The 19,540-nt window shown below is 39.4% G+C and overlaps 1 protein-coding gene across 4 annotated transcripts in view; it reads left to right on the forward strand.

Annotated features, from left to right (window-relative positions):
* The window catches only part of tmod (tropomodulin), a 135,420-nt gene that overhangs the window by 109,218 nt on the left and 6,662 nt on the right, over positions 1-19,540 (forward strand). Inside the window, exon 10 of one of the 4 annotated variants that reach the window (XR_013900072.1) lies at positions 10,024-10,116. The exons of 2 other annotated variants lie outside the window; for them this stretch is intronic. Coding sequence is in view for 1 of the 2 variants with exons in the window: in XM_080284600.1 (XP_080140726.1) it covers positions 4,261-4,322 (62 nt within the window). In the remaining variant the exon portion in view is untranslated. Of the gene's footprint in view, positions 1-4,260; positions 4,337-10,023; positions 10,117-19,540 lie in introns of those variants that run through there. One more of the 4 variants, XM_080284600.1, reaches the window with a different exon arrangement.

Consider the following 19,540-nt stretch of genomic DNA (forward strand, 5'->3'; position numbering starts at 1 on the left):
TGAGGGCTGATATGTTGTAGTAGATAATGTAGTTGTCCTTGAATGATGCAGTCAGAGTGAACCTCAGTATGTGTGGTGGCTCAGAAATTAAATTGGCCAAGTTTTCAGTCAGTTTCACTACAGGATGTGTTTCTTCTGTGTGCCCATCCTCTACTGTGTGCTCAGGAACGTCTTTTTCTGCATTTTGTTGAATGGAATTTTTATTTTTGCCTTGCATATGTATGTGTGTGTGTTCATGTGTACACATTTGTGTCAGAGTGTATGCATTCTGTGGACATACCTTGTTATGCGTAATTTAATGTTTGTGATTGGTGTGCACATGCTTTTCAGCTGTGCTACGTAATATTATTTATCATAAGAAAATATGAGAAGTTAAAATATGTTCTCTGTACCCATACTAATAGTTGGACAGTATTTTAAAATTTATTCTTAAATATACAAGTGTAAAGGAATTTTTTATAAATGCACATTAACAGTGGCATTCCCTTTTACCATGTACACAAAAGCTGTTATCAAGAGAGCATTTTCAAGTAATGGTAACAGTTAATAGAGTAGTTTACAGTATTTTACAGTATTTGAATAAGACTAGAAAAGTCAGAATGTTTATTGTCAGTGCAGTATCTCCAGTTGATTTTATTGCAGTCCAGTGAATAAAATCTTTTCCTTAGTTTACATGACTACGTTGATTTGCAAGGCTGTTGACAAAGTAGATTTTTAAAGACCTTTGACTTAACTAAAGTTATCACATATCCTTTTAGTTTTGACAATTGTTTGAAAGTAGAAACACCAGTGATGTGGTGTGGATGCTTGAATGACTGTTGTGTTACCTCTGGCAGTACAGTACAGTATGTCACTACACAGTCAAGAGTAGTAGCAGCACTTCAGTTTGTACAGATAATTAAATCTGACACCTTCAAATTGTTCTCATTAGAGCAGTTAGCTGTTTTTAAAATTCTGCATAATCTGTTTGGTTAATTCAGTATGGCAAAGCTAAGTGTTGACATCTGAGAAAGGTGTTCAGTTAAAAATTCAGTAATATGATGAAGTGATACAGGCAGAATTGTAGTAGAAATATTGTAGGTTGAGCTTGAAAACCATTCCAGGAAAGATATTAATTGTCTGGCTTTTGCCTGTTCACAGCACAACACATAGCTTGTGGTACAGTTGGAGACAAAAGATTGCCTAACATTTCACTTCCGTAACTTTCCTGTGGTAGCTAATATTCCATTGCTGAGCAAGGGTTTGGCATGTTCCCCTGCCCATAGATGATTCTCTTTGATATGGTGCATCAGAGAAAAGTGTGTCAGACTTGTAAGGTAGACACAGAGGAATAGTAGGCTTACTTTTGTCTCGAACTATTAATACGCAAGCAACAGTTGGGCTGCTCAAAATTGCACAACACATGAAACCTTTGTTATTTAATTTTAATTTGTGCTGTTTGACCATGAATGGTTTCTGTACCTTAGAGATGCGTGGCACCTCTAGATGTTTGTTTCTAGCACCCCAGAGCAGCCATGGCGACCCTAGCACACCAGTCTGTCCTGCACCCTCCCTCCATACCAGACCTCCGTGATGATGCTATAGATGATTAACCCCTTCAGCCCGAGGGCATCATTTTTATTAGTCTTGCTACCACCAGGCTATTTAATTCAAGTTGGGAAAGGCAACTCATACTGCATTTGTTAATGAAGACCATAATTAACCTCCCATTTACAAAGTTTCTCCTAAGCTGACTTAAATAGTTTGGAGATAGCAGGACTGAGATGAAGAATACACCTTTGGATTGAAAAAGTTAACCTGTGTACTCAAGTGACAGTAGCCAGTAAACCCTAGATCCATGATAGAGTATTGGTCACACTAACTCACCTTCACTTGTTCTCAGTCCTCACACAGGAACATTCCACGTTAGGGCAGGACACCACCTGTACTGTTTTTTGTTTGCTAAAAATATATTGAAATTTTCTTCAAACAGTGGATATGAAGTGTGCTGATGAATTATGTGTACCTTATACTTCTACAGCATATACTCCTTATTTCTCATTATTATTACACGGAAGGTCTGACAAACCTTCTTTACCAAGCAAGTTTTTATTTATAATTTGAGTCAGATGAATTTCATTTCCTTTTATCATACATTATACTGTACAATTTTTTAATACTGGTTGATATCTGGAAATGTTTTTAACATCAACATTTAAAACTACTGTGCAGCATTTTTTATTAAAGTGGTATTCCGCATTAACATGCATCATCATTGAGTTGTAATGTATTGTGAGTTTAGCTTCATGTGTTGGTGTGATGAGCATTGTTTCTGTTAATGTTTTTGCTAACATTCTTTGGTGACTCCATCTAACCTCAGGAATCATCCAAATAGCCACAATGTACTCTATGTCAGTAGTTACACCTAAATTATCATTAGGTTTACCATCACTGCACCACTTCCACTTATCACCACATCACTCTACCACATTTTTATAGACTGTGTAGTAGGAAGAGAAGAGGCTGTATTTTTAATCAGCAGCAGGCAAAACAGTGAATAGTCTTAGAGAATAGTTGTATGGAATTGGCTACTTGTTATTTACTTACAACTACATCCATGCACCACTCTCATATCACCCTCATGCCACCTCAAATCCTCTGTACCACACCACCCTCTCTTCAACTTGGCTGTCAGTACCATCTCACATCACTGTTAGCTTTTGAGTGAGAGTAGAGAATTGTGTTAGTTCAGGATATAAAAACCCCAATGAGATGTGGAAGAACTTGTGATAGCAGTGCACGTCAGTTGTATGAACCTAGGGAGATTTTTTTTTTTTTTTTTTTTTTTTTTTTTTTTTTTTTCCCCCAATAAATAGTTTGCTTTGTGGTGCATGATTTGGAGAAAAGTGAAGAAGAAATTTTCTGAATATGTTTGAGTGTCCTCATGTTGTCATAGTTTTAGGAAGTGTTGTGAGCTTGTATCCATGATCATGCATTTGTTAACCAGGTCACAGTGATGATGTATTTTATGTTCTGTTATTTCTGTTACCGATTGATTTTGTTTTATTCAGAAATTTTATTCAGTTTTGTTTCATTTCATTTTTATAGACTCCAACATGCTTGCATGTGTCGGCCTTGGTCACCTAATGGCGGCTTTCCATGCTGCACGATCTGTTGCAGCCACCCTGTTCAGTCCCTTAACCCTTAGGTCACACTTAATGACCTCATCCCATGTCTTTCTCGATCTGCCCCTCATAACCCCACCCCCAGTATTAACACTTCTCACCTTCCTCACCCAATTATCATCCCCCATCCTCTCCACATGCCCAAACCATCTCATTCTACCTCTGCTCACCACAACACCAATACATTCCAGTCTCATCCTACCTCTCAACTCTTCCATCGTAAACCCAGCCCCCCCAGACCTTGCACGCAGGGACGCACTACACATCCACCTAAACATTGTCATTTCTGCATGTCTGAGCCTTCGAATATCCTCCTCCTTTACTACCCAGGTCTCACTACCATACAGCATTACACTCCTAACACATGCTGCATACAAAGACCCCTTAGCACATAGGGAGAGTCCTCTCAGTGTCAAGAGAGGCAAGAGCTCCCTGAACTTCTTCCAACCGCTTCTCACCCTAGCCACAGAGCTAGCTCCAGCCCCACCTCCAGCACACAACATGTCTCCCATATAACAAAACTTTTCCACACACTCAAGAGATTCACCAGCAAGTTCAATCCTTTCATGCCTGACAATCTCCACGTGCTCTCCCCGACACACCATACACATAAAATCAGCATTATCCAGCAGTTTACCTCTGATACCACTACATCTCTTGTGCATCCATTTATCACAAACACTGCACAAGATGGAATTACTTCCCACGCCCTTGTGGCAAACTGCACATGACCACTCTCCCTCGTCTTTGACAGTACCACCACCAACCCTAGATATCATCACTTTTGTTTATCAGTTCTGGTGCAGAAAAAGTTGACTGAGGATATATCTTACCACAACATTTCAAATAGTCTCTCCTTAAGCTGAATAAAATCATCAGAAGGTAGCAAGATAACAGTGGGAAATACAGTACATCATCATCATGAAGGTTTTAAACAGTTAGTACTGTATGGGGCGTGATAGTACTTTGTGTGACCATATGTAAGTCACAGTATATATTAAATGTGAATTGTGATATGTATAGTCCTGTTACTTGACAATGGTAAGTGCGTAAGGGTGAAAGGCCCTCGTTGATGGGTTGGGGTGGGGTGCTTCAGACTGCCGGGTGTTGCTGCGCGGGCATCCGGGCCGCAGTCAGAGTCAGGGTACTCGAGCTTGAGATGTCACCCCACCACAGCCCCGTGAGTCTTAACCCACCCCTGCAACATGACATCATGCTCACTATCATCCCAAACTATAACCCAACAACTCTGCTGTCTTGATTCTGACTTACTCTAAGTCTGCATATCATCACGTTTATTCATTTTCTGTATGTTACGTTACACTGTGTTAGACCATTGACCAGACTAGCTTGTGTAGGTCTGTTTACCTGATGGCAGCTCTTTCTGTACAGTCACAGTTTTGTGCCGTTTCCCTACTCAGTCCCCAGCTGTCAAGGCTGTTTTAACTGGTTTTATTAAAATTAGGACTGTAGGGGGATTCCAGCTGATATTGGGGTGGTAGTGTTTTCAAATCTAATGATGATAAGACATGTTTACATGGGCTGTTTGAATGCTTGGTTCTGTTGCCAGACTAAGTTGCTATTGGATGCTTCTTTTGACCAAGTAACCCTACTGACATTCATGTTAGTGACTGCTAGGGAATGAAAGGGGGTTAAGAAACAAGATAGCAGAGTTGCCCAGTCTCATCTGCATCCTTCCCTCTAACATTTCACATTTAGGCCTGGTGTTGCTCCCAGGCCCATAACAGCTTCTTATCATGGAGTTCATGATTTGCAGACAAGAAAATAATTAAAAATCAATATTTTTATTTACTGATTAAAGTGGAGTCTTGTGACACGTTTAAAGTTTTGTGGTGAAATGTGGTACGTTACAGAGCAGTTCACTAAAAATGTTACTAAGTGGCATGTCAGTGGCTCAGTAAGGTATGTAATTGAAAACATGAACTGTTACGTCAGCTGCATTAAAACCAGTAGGTCACTTGCCTCATTATAGGGTGCTGTCATAATTACAGTTGATATTTATCAAACAGGTTGTTCAACACAGAACTGAAACTCATCATAAGATAGCCAGAGGTCAGAACTATATTTCCTTGGCATTACATCATTACAGGGGATGGGAGACTTCTTGCAAAAAACCCTTATGCAGTTGGGTTCTGGTTGTTTTATCTCAGTTTCATCTCCAACCAATACATGTTCCTTACGTGACAGCAAGTGGGTTTTTGGAGGGGTAGTGCCCCTCCCCAGAAAACAACCAACTAAAAAAACAAACAAGAAGCCTCGCACCAAGACTGACCAACAGGTGACGACTAAGGACCGAACAAAGGACATGGTACGGATTGCAACATGAAATGTAAGGGGTGCGAATGATGAGATGAGAGAGAGAGAGAGAGAGAGATTGTCCTGGTGCTCGAGGATGCAAAAGTAGATATATGTGGAATAACAGACAAAATGGAGTGGTGAGGCTGTGAGAGAATGGGAGTATGTAAGAATGAGAGGGCAAAAGAAGGAGTTTGCATTGTTATGTGCAAGAGATGGAAGGAGAACATAAGAGATTATGGAACCATTGGCTCAACGATTGTGTGGGTAAGGTTGAAAGTTGGACTGCAAATGTGGGTGTGGGTGTATTCGCCAACACAAGATCGTGCAAGTAGGGTAAAAGAAGAGTTCTGGACAAATGTGGAAGCTTGCATGGAAAAGTTTGAAAGGAATGAGAGAGTATTTTTGATTGAAGATATGAATAAAAAAGTAGGGAATGTGAAGGTGGATGAGTAGTTGGTGAGTGGGGTGTGCCTGCAGAAGTGGATGAGAATGGCAGAGCTCTAGTGGACATTTGTGCAGGTAGGGGGTTGGTGATAGCCAATAGTTTCTTTAGACACAAAATGATCAACAAGTATACATGGTGAGTGATTTGAAGGGAGTGTGGTGAACTGAATGAATGGAAGGCAGTGATTGATTTTGTGTGTGTGGATGATAGAATGAGAAGATATGTAATGGATACAAGAGCATCCAGAGGCTGGGGGAGTGGATTTTCTGACCACCATGTGGTGGTGGTGAAAGTCAAGGTTCAAATGAAATGGAGGAGGAGGAGAAGGGAAGGACAGGAGGAAGTAATCCATACAAGGAGGGTAGAAAGGTTGTAAGAGGATGAAAAAAAAAAGGCAGAATATGAGAGAGAAATGGAGGAGCAATTGGGTAAATAAGATTTGGAGCAGATTTGGGATGTGGAAGATGTGTACAAGATATTCACCGAAGAAATCTTTGCAGCATGTGAGGTGGTGTGTGGGGTGAAGAGAAGACGAAAGAGAGTGCAAGGAACAGCACGGTGGAATGAAGAGGTGAGACAGGCTGTGGCGTAAAAGAAGAAAGCATATAGTGAGTGGATGAGAAACGGGCATGGAGGAAGTTGAGAGACAGAAGAGAGTTATATGTAGAGAGGAAGAGAGAGGTGAAAAGATTAGTAAGAGAGAGTATAAAGAGAGTGGATAAGGAATTTGGAAGGAATTTGAGTATAAAGTGGAGGGAATGTAAGAAAGTGTTCTGGAAAGAGGTAGAGAGAGGTAGACAAGGTGATAAGGAAGTAAGTTGGGGAGTGAAAGATAAAAACGGTATATTGCTAGTGCAGAAGGGAGAAAAAGTGAGCAGATGGAGAGAACACTTTTAGGAATTGTTGAACATAGAGAATGAAAGTAATGCGAGTATAGCATAAGTGGCTGGGGAATGGCTGGAAGAAGGAGGGAGGTGAGAAGAGAGGAAGGAATCACTAAGATGGAAGTAGTGGAAGCAATGAAGAGTGTGAAAATGAGGAAAGCCCCAGGAATTGATGGAGTGTGTGGTGAAATGCTGAAGTATGGGGGAGAGATAGTAGTAGAATTGATATGGAAGATGTTCAGATTTGCCTGGGAAGAAGGTAGAGTCCCAGAGGATTGGAAGTCAGGTATGATTATTTCCCTGTACAAAGGAACGGGAAACAAAGAAGTGTGTGGTAATCATGAGGGCATTTATCTTAGTATAATAGGAAAAGTGTATGGTAGGATACTTATTGACAGAGTTAGAGAAATAACAAAGGAATTGGTTGGAGAAGAACAGGGAGGTTTTAGGAAGGGAAGAGGTTGTGTAGATCAGAAATTCATTGTTAGGTCTTTAGTGGAAAAGTTTCTAGAGAAGGGAAAGAAGTTGTATGCGGCATTCATGGATTTGGAGAAAGCATATGACAGGGTGGATAGACAAGGACTGTGGAAGGTATTAAGGCTATATGGAGTAAATGGAAAGTGGTTGAATGCCATGAAGAGTATATACGAGGATGCTAAGGCTGCAGTGCATATGGGTAGTGAACGAGTGAATTTTTCTCTCTGAATGTTGGATTGAAACGGATGTGTAATGTCCAGAGTTATTCAGTAAGTATATGGATGGGGTTATAAATGAGATACAAGGTAGGGCAGTGGATGTTGAAGCAACCCTAATAAGAGAGAGCAGTGTTTGGAAACTCACTGTACTGTGGTTTGCAGATGATACTGTATTGTTAAGTGAAGTTGAAGAGGAACTGCAAGGCTTGGTGAATGAGTTTGGGAGTGTGTGTAAGAAATGGAACCTAAGGGTGAATGTAGAGGAGAGTAAAGTTGTAGTCTTTTGAGAGATGTGAAGCCACTGAATGTACAGTGAGGCTGGATGGTGAGGAAATGGAAAATGTGAGTGCATTTAAGTACTTACGTAGTGTGATGAGTAAGAATGGAAATTTAGAGGGTGAAGTGCTTGAAAGGGTACATCGGGGAAGAAAGGTTGCTGGTTCTTTGAAAGCAGCGATAAGGAACAGGGAAGTGAGCATGAAAGTAAAAAAGTCACTGCATGACAGTATTGTGATACCAACTCAGACGTATGGAAGTGAGGCTTGGACCTTGTTAGAGGGACAGAAGTCAAGAGTGAGAGCGGTGGAAATGAGTTATTTGAGAGGACCATGTGGAGTTACATGGAGAGACAGACTAACAAATGAGGAAGTGAAGGAATGCTGTGATAGAAAGCGTTAAGAGAAATCCATTGAGGTGGTTTGGCCATGTGGAGAGGATGGAGAGTGAGAGACTAATGAGGAGAGTGTATGCGAGTGAGGTGGAGGGGGGGAGAGGGAGGGGGAGGCCGAAGATGAGATGGAGGGATGGAGTGGAGAGGTATATGAGAGAAGGGTGTGTGAGCTAGGAGCAGGGCAATGAAGTGGCATTGGATAGGACAACATGGAGGTGATTTGTTTGTGGCCACACCTTACAGGCTTGAGATGTCTGGCAATAGATAAATAGTTTGCTAGATAGATAAATAAGTAGAGATCTCCAAATGTAAAGAATATTGTGTGGTGGTAGTGAAAATATGATGTAAAATGCATCATCACACGGAAGGGTTGAAGTGTATTTGTAATAATTAAAAAAAAAAACACTCACTTGTTAGCATGAAGGGTAAGTATTAAATCCTTCATAAACTATATGTCTTTTTGTGGTGTAAAAAAAAAATATATATGGTGATGATGATGATGATGATGATGATGATGATATGATGATGATGGGGGAAAGGAAGAGGAGGAGGATTATGGTACATCTTAGCAGACACATTGAAAAATTTTGTCAGGTATTATTTTTTGGCTGAAATGTTTATGTGTCACTTTCGTTATTTTCTGATGGTGTTTAGTTTTTAGTTAAACATGACTGGACAAAGACAAAGTGAAAGAGCCTCTGGTGTAGGTGTGAGTACTTTTTCACCTGTCGTTAACTTTTTTGTGTGTGGTGGCACGGTATAGTAGAATTTAACTAATACTGTATTTTTTTGTGTTTCAAGAATTTGACTAATACAGTTCCTTCTATTTTTGTATTTCAGGTGTGTACTTGTTGATACTAATAGCATGGTTTCTCTCCTGCCTTTGGTGAAGAATTTGTATTAAGTTTTATGAAACTAAGGATGTATATGCCTTGGAAAGGTTGCTAGATTAACCAGTTACGGTGAATATAATTTTATTTCAGATATGGAGGATTATGTTTATTAATTTCAGGAAGTCCTTGTTATGAGCAGGTTCTTTTGTATGTTATTTCTTATATTAAATTGATCATAAATTGGAGAGAATTAGTCTGTTGAAGTTCCATTCTTACCTGTAAGGCTGCTTAGCTAATTTCTCAAAAAATTTTTGTGGTTTGTTTGGAAAACGTTATTATATAGTATGACTCATTTTGAGCTGTTAACAAGGATTTCTGTACAGTACTGGTCAGGGCAACTGCTTCACCAAGGCAGGACTGATGTAGTGATATCCAACATGGCAAATGTTGTTGATTTTGAGGCAAGTTCATTGCCAGTACGTAATGTTGTAAGTTTGTACACGGTACTAATCCTGTATTTTATGATACTGATTACCAGTGTAGGGTTGTGAAGGCAAAGTAAGGCTATTAATATGCATGTAATCTGCAGTGTCGTAGTAACCATCAGCAAGAACAAAGTAGTAAAAATTACACAAAGTAATTATATCTATTTTGCATCATTTCATCTTAGTACTGTACTTGGCAATGTACAGTATGTTATAATATGTAATCAAGTGAATAAAAGTAGCTATATAATGAATATAGATTTTTGTCGTACTCAGAAATGGAATCCTATTGCCAACTTTGTGTATTTGCAAATAAGAACACATTAACATAATTTTTGCTTCAGTAGCTTTAAAGCTTTCTGGTGGTTGTTGACATTGCTGTAGCTGCAGGTTAGCCATTGGGATAGAACACCTAGGACAGATCTTCTAAGACAGATCACGTAAAAATGATCTTGTATGACAGATCACATAGGATGCACTGTGTTTAAGAGCCAATTGACAACCTTCCATCCCTCCTCTCTCTTTCAGTCCGCCTTAGCAGGATCGGGGCGTCCGGCACTGACTAGAGGAATAGGTAGTACTAGCAGTCCTGTCTCGCACGTTGGCCCCCTCATGCATGGGGTAATGGCGCACATGGAACCCTCTGCTTGGGTTGACGTATTCCATCACATGTGAACATACAGTTCAGAGCCTAATGGAAACCTTGTATACATAGCATTTATTGGGTCCTAATATGCTTCTCTTAATGTTTTACTCTCTGCTTGGGTTGCTGTATTCCACCCTATTTGTACATACAGTTCAGAGCCGTATAGAAACCGTATAGCATTTATTGGGTATGCTTCCCTTATCGTCTTCCTCACTTTTATATTGATGCACTTTGGGAACTTTCTTGGTATGTTTTGCTATGGGGTATAATGTACCTTTGCTTTAGCTAATTCGGAATGATTCAGAACCTTTTTGATTACTTCACTGCGCATTTTTAAGCTGTTTACTGATTTCATTTTTTTAATTCCTTTCCCTGCTGTTTGCAGTGCAGTACACTATATGCACCTCAGCGCATTTTTGGTATCCCGTACTTGGAGAATATGCTTGCTTTTGCCTGAATTTTTAAAGTTTTCAGAATTTTCAAGTGTTCAGGTTCAAAATTGTGCTCTGTTTACCGTTAATCCTTTCATTAAGCAAACATTCATAATATCCTACACTAGACTCTTAGTGACTGTCGATTGTGTAAATTGAGGTGTGCAGTATTTTATATGATACTTTTTTCTAATTAGCTGTTCTCTGTATTGCACGGCATTTGTGCTTGTATGCGGGTACAGTATTTGAGGTAAGCATGAGGTCATCCTAACCATCACACCATATCCACTTATGTAATTACGATTCACTATGAGAGTGTTAAGTCACTTATTTATCCTACTATAATTTATTCACTTTAACTTGACCCAGATGTTTGTCCTTTTGCAGTTTGCTTCTCATAGGTGCAGTGGCAGAAAAAGATAATGCTGCATCTCTAAATTGTAAATCCTTTCCATAGCACTTCTTCATAATTACTGTCACATTCTGATGATAATTTCTTGTTACAAATCAGCATTGAAGGTGGGTAGATGGCAAACTTAGGCCAAGTTAAAGAGAAAATACTATCATGCAAATTAGTTTTATCATTCTTTCTCTCTCTCTCTCTGCTCCTCTCATACTCATGGATAGTTCACCCTGGAGCATGTATATAAAGTTCAGCATGAATAAAAACACATGGTATTTCACTTGATTCTCAGCACTTTTGCATGAACAGCCTTATAAACAGTAGAGTGGATTTTCTGTCTTTTTTTTTTTTTTTTTTTTTATGTGTCCGACTCTGGGCATAGGCTTCACAGCCTGCTATCAAGGCCCAGCAGTCCTCCTACATACCATACACCTCTACATGTCACCACTTCGGCGCTAACACCCACTGTCCATATTGAATACATGCTAGGGCTCTCATACAGGACTGGTGTATTGGTATTAGCGGGGGTATTTTTACGACATGTCGGCGGGTCTTCTGGTAGATCAGTAAAGCCTGATTTTATGAAATTCAAATCCTGCAAAACTCATCTGAAAACATACAACCTCAGTGTCCGAGACTGTGTGCCTGAGCTTTGCATGACGTGCAGAGCTCAGGCACTTGTTTTTCAGTTTATTCTTGCCATCTCCCGACGATTTTAATTGCTTTAGGATAGATTTTTCGGGCTGGATGTGCTGCAACAAATTTTAAAACCTGTACACACTATGCAATACATTTTGGTCTAATTTACCTAGACAGAGACCACATTCAGCAGAACTATCGGCACTGCGCATCTCAAAATGGCTGAAATGTATGTGGTATCTTTCAGTCTTTTAGTTTATTTATAATTGCTTTTTAGAGGTCATCATTAGAATAAATCATCCAACCCATTGTGTATCTGAAAGTTCACCATATTTTGAATCATTGTGTAAGTATTGCTATTAGTTATTTCAAAGCTACACATTCCCAAAATTAGAATGCATGTGTGTTAAATACCTTACAATTTAGTTCATATCTCTTTCCATCTGGAGAGAGTTACTACTGCATGAGTTTAGGCGTTGCTTGATATTTACCTTGTTTCTTGGAAAACAGGAGAAAAGTTTGTTAAAACTTTGCATGAATTTAATCCCCCAAAAGTCTGAGGTGAAGGGAGAGATAAAGGTAAAGTTATTTGCAATATATGTTGGTATGTTTGGGGCAAACCAGTTGGCTGTACCACATATATAGTTTATTATGTTTGATAAAAAAAAACAGAGTGACAGAGAGTCCATGTATATTATATCATGGAAAATTTTGTAACATTTGAAGAGCAAAGCTCATGAGGGGATATTTTATGTCCATAAAGTTTGGTGTAAAATACTGGATTTGACTTAATCAAGAAATAGGTGTTTGCACTACAGGTATGGAACATACTCGTGAGTTTTTTTTTTTTTTTTTTTTTTAATGACTGGTACCACTGGAAGGCAGTTTTCATGGTAGTTTTGAAAAGGTATGGCATGCCATCCCTCATGTAACAGCTGGGAAAAAAAAAAAAGTTTTGCTACTTTGTTCTTGCATGGAATGTTTTTGGCATTTTTCAGCTATATTTGGCGTATTTCAGGAAAAAGTCTGATACTACTGAAAGGCAGTTTTCATGAGTTTTGAAATGGTTTAGTAGCTGAGAAGAAGTTTTGGATCTCCTCAAGTAGGGAAATTTTTCAAGCCATATGGGCAGGAATTTTCCACCAAATTTTGGCTATACAGTACTATAATGGTTTTGCACACTCATACAATTACAGATACTGGTTGTACACGAGCATTTTCTAATGTGCACTCCTATATCATAGGAGCTGTGAAACTACTTGTATTTTCTTTTTAACACATTTTTAAGAAGTTAAGCTAGTTTTTGCCATGGATTCAGAAATGCCAAATTGGTGTTCCCCTATTTTTCTTGGGAATGTCTGGTCATTTTGCTTCAAATTTGTTTTATTATTATTATTTTTTTACTTTTTTATGTAGGAAGGTACTGTCTGAAAAATATTTGAAAGTATCTTAGGTACAAAGACAAGAGTGCTTGGTGGAAAAATAATTTCGCATCTCCTGGCCATTTTGCAGAGTCCAGACGATACAAGGAGCAGCTCTAAAAAAACAACTGGGGCAGTCCCATGTGTTAATAGTACTTCAGTACTTCACATCTTAATCAGTTTTAGCATATCATTGTCATCATTACATTCTCAAAACTAAATCACACTAAGAAATTTGGGTGAATAAATTTTAGAGTGCCTTCACACTACTATACAGTCAGTAGATCACTGTTTTAGGAATAATAGGACTGAAGGAACTGTTATGTACCCTTCTAAACCTCCTGTACATCATTTGTAAACAAGCCATCACATCAAAGCACTTGTAGATAACAGTTAGGATCTGAGCCACATCATATACAGTTTCCTTTTCTATACCTTCCAGTTTCATGGTTTTGTTTCCAGTTTTAATTTGTTGCTAATCCATCTGCTCTTACACCCTCCCTAGGCCTGTGTTTAGACTTGAGGCTATTGTACTATAGTTTCTGTTCAGTCTCTAATCCAACCCCTGTTTGGAAGAAAGTCAGCCTGGATTTCAAACAGAACAAAGGCTCATATTCTTGTTGGTTGAGGAAGGTCCCAAACACCATTTCCTAAGCAATTTATTTTGCTTATTACACCTTACTGCCATCATATTCGTAATATAAATCATTCTAATATTGCCATCCTCTGCTTAAGTAATGTACAAAAGGACTTTAACCATCCATATCCAAAAATAAATAACTGAGGAAGAGGTGTTAGGGAGCTTCCTTACCCAGCGAGAATACGGACCTTAATGTCCAGTGTTAACCCCATCAGTTTGGTGACATTTTCTTTCATTTGACTTGTGTTGAAAATTGATGATTGTTTTTTTAATATAGGACATATTTGTAGAACTGAAGAGGTTTACAGGACTATATTTAACTCCTCCAGTTTGAAAAGTCTCCTTAGAGCTCAAAGAAATCGCCTGGTGGTCACAGTAATCTATCTGTCATTGTATTCCCAGACACCATAATCCCGTAAGGGGTGGCCACTTGACTTTGAGTTACAGGTATTTGTTTTGCAGGGAGGGGCACTAACCTTCCACCAACCCACTTGTTGACACATAGGGAGCACTTATGATTTGGTTACATGGTTACCACCCGGCGTTGTAAATGGTTTCTTGGCTTACAGGAAACCATTTGGCTTGTCACTCAATGTAAAGTCACCTGTAAATGAAACAAAAGCAATAAGAAGTGACAGGAAAGATGGGAGAAATAGGAAGAGAGGAGGGCAGGCACAGAAAAAGAATGATAAAGGCTAAGGAAGAAGTAGGCAGCACTACATCGAGTGAGTGGATGATGGTCGCCATCACCTACCACAGTAATGGAATATAAAATATGTCATCAAAGTGAAGGGGTTAAGGTGGTAATTCAAAACTTTGTAAGACTGCACAAGGAACAGTGCATGACTTTGGCAGTTTAGGACAGCTCTGATCTACCAACAGAGTAAACAGTTCATGACTCATGCAGTATACAGGCAGCATCAGAAGTTCAGTCATCTCTCATAGTTTTCATCCCACATGCCTTGAAAATCAGTGAGGTGAATCCATAACAGCCAACACTGATCATTTTATTGGGCTAGAGATCATTGTTATCAGTGTCAGCTGCTTTGAATTTACCACACTGATTTTCATAGACCATGGAAAAAGAAACAGGAGAGGCGACAGGACCTTTAATGCTGATTGTAAAGTAGAAAAGCTTTGAATTACCAACAAGAAGTCTTCATTCTGTGTAAAACCCTGGGTATGACCCCCTGTCAGCCAGGAGTGGGTTTAGAAGGGGAGCAGGTACTATGGATCATGAATGTACATTGATAAAGTATGAGAGTTCTGGATTTACTTCTAATTGTGGCTTCACTTATTAATAGTTTATTATTGTGCCTTAACTGTTGAATGGAGCTCCTTGAGTTATATTTATTTGGGGTAACCTTATTTTGCTGCCAGTTTTCACTTCAAGATTTAATCAAATTTATTTACTAATTAAGTAACACCAGATGCTGTTGGCATAACGTTCTTCCTGCGTGTCAAGTGGGGTTGGTGGAGGATTAGTGCCCCTCCCTGTAAAACAACTCTAAGCCCTTGGCCACCCCGTTTGGGATACATGGCATCTGGCAATGAATGAATGAATGAAGTTATGCTAACTCCCCTGCATTTTGAGTGCTGCATGTTAGCCTCAGTGTGATGTTTTGAGTGACATGATTGCAGTTAAGTCCTCTGAATGGGATTGTTTGAGCTTTGTACAATGCAGGTAGATTTTCTGTTCACCGTTAATATTAACACAGAAGAATCTTGGACTACTTACAGCTTTATTCAGATTTGAAGAGTTGAGTTTAGATGACAGTTCTAGGAAAGTAAGCACTAAGCTTATGACAGCATGTATTAACTTGTTGGATCATGCCTTCTTCAAAATAAATTTTTTTTAGTGTTTTTGATATGAAGGAAGCCATGTTACATGAAGTTTACGAAAGTCCTTCTCAGTGTGACATTTATACTGTAATCTATTATTATAACTAAGCAGTGCAATAGATGGCTGGCAACCATCAGCCCTGGGAGAGACTGCTGTGATAGTGAAATGTGGCTACAAGCTTGGTAATTAGCCACACAGTCATCACACTTAGGCAGGAAACATTCAACCACAAGTAAATAGAGTCCATGCTTAGACTCATACATTGTCAGTTGATTGCACATTTGTATTCTCCATTGTTAACAGTTTCCAGCAATTGTTGGGAATTAATTAGCTGGTTTAGCTTCTGGTCTGTAGAAAACATCAACTTTACCATGGTTAGCCTTAATGCAAGGATTCCTTTAAGTGGAAACATGGTGGTCAAGTGCTTGAAAGGGTACAACAGGGAAGAAAAGTTGCTGGTTCCTTGAAAGCAGTGATAAGAAACAGGGAAGTGACCATGGAAGTGAAAAAGTTACTCCATGTCAGTATTGTGATACCAACTCTAGCATATGGAAGTGAAGTTTGGACCTTGTTGGAGGGACAGAAGTCAAGAGTGAGAGCTGTGGAAATGAGTAATTTGAAAGGAGCATGTGGAGTCACATGGAGGGACAGACTGACAAATGAGGAAGTGAAGGATCGTTGTGGTGTGGATGTGGATGTGATAGGAAGCATTAGGAGAAACACATTGAAGTGGTTTGGCCATGTGGAGTGGATGGAGAGTGAGAGACGAATGAGGAGAGTGTATGTGAGTGAGGTGGAGGGGGGGAGAGGGAGGGGGAGGCCAAGGATGAAATGGAGGGATGGAGTGGAGAGGTATATGAGGAAGGGATATTTTGAGCTGGGAGCAGGGGAGCAAAATGGCAGGGGACAAGGCGACAATGAGACGATTTATTTGTGACCACTCATTACGGGATTGAGACGTCTGGCAGTAGATAGATAGATGGATGGTATCATTTGATTGATTGATTGGTTGATTGATTTTAGGTAATAATAATCATTATTGCAGTACCATGGCTGTAGGTATGATGCATTTTTTGATGTGGGAGCATCTCTTGAAGCAATACTGTTTGTTTGTCATTCACTGATTTCCCCCCCCCCCACAAATGAGGTGCCACATTTCTGTAGACTTTATTATAAGACTTTAGCAGAGTCTCATATAAGTGTCCTGAAGCTCCCACATGTATCTGGTTCCGTTTTACTTGTTTATTTTATTTTGGCTGCCATCAAGTTATTTTGTTCAGTTTAAAAGAAGAAGCTCATAGAAGGGATTAGTGCCTACCTCTGTTTATCGCTTTTTAAACTTTTCTATTTATTTATTTATTTATTTTGGGGGGCAGGCAACTGCTAGATCTTCGTATTATGAGATAACTCATCTTTGTGGAGTAAGAACACAAAAGTTACTGCTGTAATTGCTGAGGTTATAGCAAGGGCCAACACTAATATTTAGTATATTAGGAGGTCATGGAGGCAGTTTGGAGAGGGAAAACAGCCACACCCTCTCACATCATTGGAGCACAGTATGGGTGAGGAATAAGTCTTGTCATTGTTTATGTTTCTGTTGTTGTTGTTGTTGTGGCACCAGGCTAATCTGGTTGTGAACCTAGTGGGCTGCAGAATGAAATTACCTTTCTCCTGCAGTCCACCATCTTCCTGATGGGAGATAGAGAGGAAGTTGAGGGACATTTGTATAATTGAGCAATGAAGCCACTCATTTATATCAATGCCAGTGCATGAAGGTGCCCCTCTCCAGCACTGATTTGTTCTGACACAGCCATAACACAAAGAGGTGGTGTAATTACAGTGTGCTGGTAAAATTCATAGAATCATCCCAAAAGCTACGTTTACTGTGGTGATTGTGAGTGTATTATCAGTCCCAAAACTGTGTGTTATGGTGATTGAGTGTAGCATCGTCTCTAAAGCTATGTTTACTGTGGTGATTGTAAGTGTATTATCATCCCCAAAACTATGTGGGCTGTGGTGATTGTGAATGTAGCATTGTCTCTAAAGCTATGTTTGCTGTGGAGATTGTGAGTGTAGTGTCATCACAAAAGCTGTGTTTGCTGTGGTGGTTGTGAGCATGGGCACAGCTAAGAGGAGACACCTGAGGGGCTTAACCACCCCCACCCTTTTAACAGGATAAGTTGAACAAGTAGGTAGTAATTTAGTTTATTATTTATATTCTTATTTCTTCAGTCAGATATCAGTGATTGTTTCCTTGGTTGCTTTCTTTACTTCATAACACCAGATGCATATGTGTTAATCAAGATACTTTCCTTGCACTGCTGTCTTAAGAATAATGACAATCAAAATTCAAGTCCCCCCCATAACAAAATCCTGGCTGTGCCTCTGATTGTGAGCGTATTAGTGAGCTTGTGCTGAGTTTGTCCACGTGTTTCTGAATCAACTGCATCTCTGCCTTGCACTGCCATGCCATTCTGTAACATCTGATGTGTAAGGATACCACACAGGAGGTGAGTAGTGGGGAGGAAGTTGCTGTTTTTGTTGTTGATGCAACCTCAGACTCATGGACTTTAACCCTGTGGACTGCAGGAAACTGGCTGTTTCAGCCAAGTGCTCCCCAAACTCTTTTGTTGAGGTTATGTTGAAGGATTGTCTGCTTTGCAATAGAGATGTCCATGAGGTGAATGAGTATGATGTGGTGTGAGATGTGGGTTGTACAGATATTTTGTGTTGGTAATGGAGCAGGGAACTTTGGTGAGTGCATCATAGTAACTGTCTGGGAGGAAATAATAAACTGTAGCAGTCAGTTTGAACACATGTAACTAATTGAGAAAAATAGGTTTTAGCTGAGCAGAAAAAGAATTTCAATAATCCCTTGTAGTTTGTTATGGCACCTTAGGAGGATACCGGCACAGGAAATGAGTTGGACCTCTTCGTGCTTCCTCATATTCTATAACCAGTGTGTTGTTAATTCATGTGATTCAGAGGGCCCATTGGGTAGTGTGGATGAGAAGAGGGATGACTTGCCCTTTTTGTATACGTAAGTGAGGGCTGGTCTCGTGTGTGTGTGTGTGCATGTGTGCACGCACACGCACTTTCCCAGCTCATTGGTGGGATTCATTTCACCCTTCAGTCTTTGTTTTATTCTTACATTTGACTTGTATGTCATGCAGATAGAACTTGTTATTTTTGTTGTGGTCTTGGGAAGCTGTTTCACATCATCTACAATACACCATCGTCTTTGGGGGGATAGGGAGGCAGCTAAGAGATATTTGTATGACTGGGGACAAGAGCCATGAATTACAGCATGGACTTACAGTATATTGTTGAGGGCAGTTTCAGAAGGTTTAGACTTATGAGCAGTTAGGCATGAGATGCAGCTCAGAGTCATCATCTGCAGGGAAAGAATATTGTTTCCTTTCAATTCAGTAATATATTTGTGAGTTTATGCAAGCTTCTTCATGACAGTCAGATTCAGATTTGGATAGACTATTTGAGCCTGAGGGGTCAGAGACAGCTTTCATTAACCCCGTCACTATGAGAGGTCTTACCTACGTTGACTAAAAATGTCTAGAGAAGCAGTAATAATAAATTTTTACTCATCAGATTCAACAGGTTAAAACAAAGAGTAGAAGATTGTTGTAGGAGATTTGGTTAGGTACAATAACACTTTCAGTTGATGATGTATTTGTAATTTTTACTCATGATACATTTACATCGTTTTATTCAACTTAGAGAGAGGTATCAGGGATGGAAAGGATAACAAATACTGTTACAAACCCTGCCACTGTGGACAATTTCTGTAGTGTTATGAAATTTTCTGGTTGTAGCAGAAAAAAAGAAAATCAGATTTAAGTGACTCATTAATAGGATTTTTCAAATAGGAATATTGAATATTAATGTTTATCCTCATATGCATCTTCAGACTTATGCCTATGATGAATGTGGTATGAATATAGAATGCAGGGGAGCATTCAGCTGAGTATTTTTGTAATGTGAATGTTGATGCTACCTTTTTTCTC

Source organism: Coenobita brevimanus, chromosome 102, assembly GCF_032717465.1.
Source record: "Coenobita brevimanus isolate Jiangsu-jjx chromosome 102, ASM3271746v2, whole genome shotgun sequence".
In the NCBI taxonomy this organism is placed as follows: domain Eukaryota; kingdom Metazoa; phylum Arthropoda; class Malacostraca; order Decapoda; family Coenobitidae; genus Coenobita; species Coenobita brevimanus.